Source organism: Lactuca sativa, chromosome 2, assembly GCF_002870075.4.
Source record: "Lactuca sativa cultivar Salinas chromosome 2, Lsat_Salinas_v11, whole genome shotgun sequence".
Taxonomy (NCBI): domain Eukaryota; kingdom Viridiplantae; phylum Streptophyta; class Magnoliopsida; order Asterales; family Asteraceae; genus Lactuca; species Lactuca sativa.
The window spans coordinates 149,354,931-149,360,857 of record NC_056624.2 but is presented as its reverse complement, the minus strand read 5'-3'; the positions used below and the strand labels follow the sequence as shown (position 1 = coordinate 149,360,857).

General features: G+C 38.5%; 1 protein-coding gene across 1 annotated transcript; it reads left to right on the top strand.

Moving 5' to 3' along the window:
* Positions 1-1,766: 1,766 nt before the first annotated feature.
* Positions 1,767-4,151, top strand: LOC111909656 (uncharacterized mitochondrial protein AtMg00810-like). Its single transcript, XM_023905435.2, has 4 exons — positions 1,767-1,887; positions 2,397-3,223; positions 3,619-3,633; positions 4,005-4,151. Exons 1-4 carry the CDS (start codon positions 1,767-1,769, stop codon positions 4,149-4,151), a joined length of 1,110 nt encoding a protein of 369 aa, XP_023761203.2.
* Positions 4,152-5,927: the final 1,776 nt, after the last annotated feature.

Sequence of the window (5,927 nt, the reverse complement as noted above, 5' to 3'; positions counted from 1 at the left end):
ATGGACCTGCCCTTCTGCTAACTGTATGTGGAGAAGAGACATCGAACATGGTCCTCCTGAATAAGGAAAAAGTGTACCCAAGTCAGTTAAAAGAAAGTGAAGATGAGAACATGTGGTATCTAGACAATGGAGCTAGTAATCATATGACTGGTTCCAACGCCTTATTTGCAGTAATTAATGAGAACGTAATGGGACAAGTACGATTTTAAGATGCTTCCTGGGTCCCATTCAAAGGAAAAGGCACACTGTTGTTTGACTGCAAAAATGGAGATCAATTCATCATTCCGGATGTCTATTACATCCCAGCTTTATACAACAATATAATCAGTTTGGGACAGATGACAGAAGAAGGGTATGACATAGGAATGAAGAGAGGATTCCTACGGATGTATGATGAAGAAGGTTGCCTGAATATGAAGGTTCAGAGGTCAAAGAACATACTTTATAAGATAAGGCTCACCCCTAGGAGACCTGTATACTTGAGCATGAGCATAGATGATGACTCATGGCTATGGCATGCACGTATGGGTCACACTAACTTCAGAGCACTTGAAGAGATGGCACGTAAAAAGATGGTGACAGGTATGCCTCAAGTGACTCACCCATCACAGGTGTGTAAAGGGTGTATGATATCCAAACAATCAAGACAAGTCTTTCCAAAGGACGCCACGTGGAGAGCCAAAGAACCATTACAGTTATTACACGCACACTTATGCGGACCCATCACTCCAGCAACCAAGGGAGGGAATCAATATTTCCTCTTAATCTTGGCTGACTACTCACGTTACATGTGGGTGTACCTGATCAAAACCAAAGATGAGGCGTTTAGCATGTTCCAGAAGTTCAAATTACAAGTTGAGAAGGAAAGTAGCCATGGAGTCAAGATGCTTAGAACTGACCGTGGAGGTGAGTTCAATTTGAACCAGTTTCAGGCATTTTGTGAGCAGACAGGAATCAAGCGACAAATGACAACACCACACACCCCACAGCAAAATGGGGTTGTGGAACGTCGCAATAGGACGATTCTAGAGATGACGAGGGCGCTACTCAAGGCTATAGGGGTACCGTACCAATTTTGGGGTGAGGCAATGAGACACTGAGACACTTTGTGTACCTGCTGAACAGAACTAGTACAAAGGTGCTCAAAGACGTAACACCGTACGAATCGTGGAAGGGTTCCAAGCCCTCGATTACGCACTTGAAGATTTTCGGATGCGTGGGATTTGTGAAGAAGTTATGAGGCTTGAGCAAATTAAGTGATCGAAGCGAAGCGATGGTGTATTTAGGAACAAAGGAAGGCGGGAAGGGGCATCGTATGTACAACCCCACTAATCGGCGTATTGTAATCGCAAGGGATGTCGTATTTGACGAAGCAAGACGATGGGCCTGGAAGGAAGAAATTAGGGGGGGAGCCCTTTACCACACCCTACTGGACCAATTATGTGGTCAACGTGACAGCCCAAGCACAACCAGCCCAAGACCAAGAGTCAACAGATGAGGTAATTGAAGAACCCTTGACGCCATTAAACAACAACTCTTATGGTGACTATATACCAGATAATTCACAACCTGAAGGTTCATCGCGATCACGTACACCTAGAATCAGCTCTCGATCAACACCTCTAAGCTAAGTATCAGCAGTTCATGAAGGAAGTGGCTCTGTAGCCTCGTATGACGACACACCAACAAAAGGCTTTCGCTCAATCAATGAAATCTATGTGAACACAAGGAGATTGGATGAAGCGGAAATACAAGAACTGTATGAAATGGACCAGGAGCTATTGTTGGTGGATGAAGAACCCACGACTTATGAAGAAGCATTGACTAAAAAGGATTGGAAGCGAGCCATGGAAATGGAATTGCAATCAATTGAAAGAAATAATACCTGTTCTTTGACCAAATTGCCCTCAAATCATAAGGCAATACGGTTAAAGTAGGTGTTTAAACTAAAAGGGGATGCAGCTGGAAATGTAATCAAACACAAGGCACAGATGGTCGCTAAAGGTTACATTCAAGAATAGGGCATCGACTTCGAAGAAGTTTTCACACCAGTGGCCCACTTGGAAACCATAAGATTGATCCTGGAGTTAGCAACGAAAGAGAACTGCTTGTACATCACATGGATGTCAAGTTCGCGTTCTTACATAGAGACTTAAAGGAAGAAGTATGAGTATCTTAGCCAACTAGATTTTTAGTCAAAGGGAAAGAAAATATGGTGTATCGACTCCACAAGGCACTGTACGGGTTACGATAGGCACCAAGGGCTTGGAACGTGAAGCTAGACCAATCACTCTAAAGGCTTGGATTCACCAGATGCACTCAAGAACAAGTCGTATATAAGGTACATAAACCCAACTTGACACTCATTGTTGGTGTATATGTGGATGACCTTATAGTCACTAGCTCAAGTGAGAAAGGCATTCTGGAATTCAAGAAAAGAATGAAACAAATGTTTGACATGAGTGATATGGGATTACTATCCTACTATCTGGGAATTCAAGTGACTCAGGGTAAAGAAGGAATAAAGCTCACTCAAAAGGGATATGCAGAAAAGATACTAAAGGTAGTAGGAATGGAAAATTGCAATAGCTCACAGTACCCAATGGAACCCAATCTTCAATTAACCAAGGATGAAAGTGGAGAGCCTGTAAATGCAACAAATTACAGGAAACTGGTTGGAAGCTTAAGGTACTTGGCTCATACAAGACTCAACATAAGATACGACATTGGGGTTGTGAGCACGTATATGCAAGATCCCAAGCAAAGTCACTATGCAACCATAAAACACACCCTCAGATATATGAAAGGGACGACTGACTATGGGCTGATGTATCACAAGGGCGGTGATGAAAAGCTCATAGGCTATAGCGACAGCAGCTATAACAATAATCGAGAGGATGGTAGAGGAACCACAGGGGTGGCTTACTACTACTCAGGGAACTTAATCACATGGACCTCACAAATGCAGAAAATAGTGGATTTAAGTTCGTGTGAAGCTAAGTATATGGTTGCAACTACAGCTGCCTATCAAGGAATATGGTTAAGAAATTTGTTTAGTGATCTAGTTGGGAAGATAGCAAAAAAGGTGAAGCTACTTATAGACAACCAATCCACCATTGCCCTTATAAGAAACCCAGTTTTCCATGGGAGGAGTAAGCATATAGACACTGAGTACCACTTTATCCATATGTGTATTGAAAGAGAGCAGATTCATGTAGATCACGTAAGTGGGATCAACAAAAGGTTGATGTGTTAACCAAGGCAATGCCTCGAATAAAGTTTGTTGATATGAGAGCACTCATCGGTGTTGAAAATGAAGAAAGACAACATTGAGGGGGGAGGGGGGAATGTTAGTCGATGGTTGACTGGATTTTTCAGGAGAGTAAAAGCACATGGATGACTTGAACGTTACAGTAGGGAACATTGCTATTTTTTCTCATTTTCTATTAGTTAACTCTATTTATTAGCTTTAGTTCTGCAAGTCAATAATCAGTCGAAAATTCTCCTTGTATAATAACTGAAATCATTCAACTGTGTAAAACTCATTGAATAAGATTATCAATCATTCGACTGCCTCATTTTGTCTATTACTTCTCTGCTATTTCCTTGTTTTGTTAGCTTGATCACCAACAGGTATGGCCAAGTCAACATATGTTCGTATCAATACTTCCTCCCTAAAAAAAAGGAATTGTCCTCAAGGCCCAGATTATTTTGTGCCGTGTAAGGCCACGGTGGTTCGTTCTTTGATTGAAGCAGAAGGAATCTCAGAGGGTTACATAGGTGGCCCAGTTGATACTTTGCGGGAAAATTGTAACATAAATCGTCAGCTTGTCTTTTTTGTATCTTGGCAGGGCTTAACCGCTTGATCGGAAGTACCAGAGTAGAGGGTGAATGGGACGACAGTAAGGGCGATTTTGTTGGCGACTGTTCGTGAGAACCATCTAATGATGAGAGTGGAGCATGGCTTTCTGGAGTGTGGTTTCGTTTTGAATGTTATCTCAAAGGTCGAATACGAAACAATTGAGCAACGATTCCGGGGTGAGGCTGACGACGTAATTACTAGTCTTCTCAAAATTGACTTGGTAGGTAGAAACGATGAACGTTTGAGTAAGCTTGAAGAGTATGGCCTGATGACTGACGTACGTGGATGACTGAAATACGTGCATGGCAAGGGAGATGAAAGCACCAAATGATAGAGCCAAGTTTGAGATTGGCGATCTCCTATGAAAAACAAAATAGACAGATGATTTTATGAAGCAATCTTCTCATATCCCGAACAATTTGTCGTACATCAATTTAAATATGCAGGCTACTAATATTTTATTGGCTAAGAACGAGAAGACTCATGATATCATGCATACATAATAATAGAAACACGATCCTAGCTAAATGCAAGAACCTAACTATGATCAACTAATTAATAAACTAGGTATGACCAAGTCAGCATGTCTCCGTATCACTGACTTTGTTTTAAAATTTTACCATTTTTTTCCTTACACCAAGTGTTGTAAAAATCAATATGCTTATCAAAACTATTGGACATATCCGAAGGGTTTACTTTTCCCTTTGTATCAAAGTTCCATACATTGATTATACAATCTAGCTTTTTGGTCAAACAAAAAACAAAATCAGTATGCTTATCAAAACTATTGGACATATCCAAAGGGTTTACTTTTCCCTTTTATCAAAAAATAAAAAACAAAATCAATATGCTTATCAAAACTATTGGACATATCTAAAGGGTTTGCTTTTCCTTTTGTATCAAAGTTCCACACATTGATTATACAATCTAGCTTTTTGGCTAAATATATTTTTTTTCCACTTGACAAACTTATGACCAAGGGTCAACAGTAAGCAACCCGGACGACCACCCTTGAGTCCTATATATATATATATATATATATATATATATATATATATATATATATATATATATATATATATATATATATATATATATATATATATATATATATATATATATATATATATATTAAAGGCCCAAACCAAATTAAATCAATATCAAATTAGCCCAAGAAACTAATGGGAAGGTTGTTGGGAACGTTGAATGCATCTGGAAATTAAGCACAATGTCCGGTGCAAATTAGGGTCATGAATCACACATTAGGCACAAATCGACACCTCGTTAGTCGTGAGAATAATTTATTCCAGATCATGCCTTGCCGCCTCGTTTGAATAGACCTCAGGAGTCTTTTTTTTAACGACAAACGAGTATATTAGAAAAAACAAAGTAGGCAATAAGCGAGAAGCTTAGAGCCACATTACAACAAGAAGTTTGATAATGGGGACATACACCATAAAGACATAAACCTTAGAACAATTGGACCTATTTTTAATCCAGTTAAAAAGATTAATACTAATATCATCCATCAGAAACATGAAGCTAATGGTGTTTGTGGTTTAAAATTTAGACTTTGTTGATGTCTTACCTAGTAATTACCTATAGTAATTAATGTAAAAAAGGTTGAATGCTTTGACAATAACATGTATAGAAAAATATGTCAGACAAAATTGATTTTGATAGTATTATCAATGATTTTGCATCTTAAAAACGTAAAAAGAAATTTTTTTTTTCTTTTTTTAGTTGTTTTTGTAAAGGTTGTGTAAGATAATATTATTAATTCAGTTGTTCCATAAGAAAGATAATATTATTAATGATTTTTGCAAATAGTGTCTGTCAAATCTTTATTATATCATTGTTTTGAGAGGTTTTTTTCATTCGGTCTCAAACCCAAAATATTTTGGACTAGCCATGCTTGCGACAAAAAGCCAGAGCAGCTTCAAAATTGCATTTAGTTGGAGACTATTTTGCCTGTTCACTTCCATAATCAGCAATAACGATGTATTTTCATATCTTTGCATGTAATAGCAACATATTTATATTTTTCACCAATAATAGCACTTCA

What these genes read in the sequence shown, in the direction of transcription:
- LOC111909656 (XM_023905435.2), top strand. Translation starts at nt 1,767, where the DNA reads ATGGACCAGGAGCTATTGTTGGTGGATGAAGAACCCACGACTTATGAA. An exon ending in AATTGAAAGAAATAATACCT is followed by an intron (nt 1,888 to 2,396) that starts GTTCTTTGACCA and finishes ATGACCTTATAG; the next exon opens with TCACTAGCTCAAGTGAGAAA.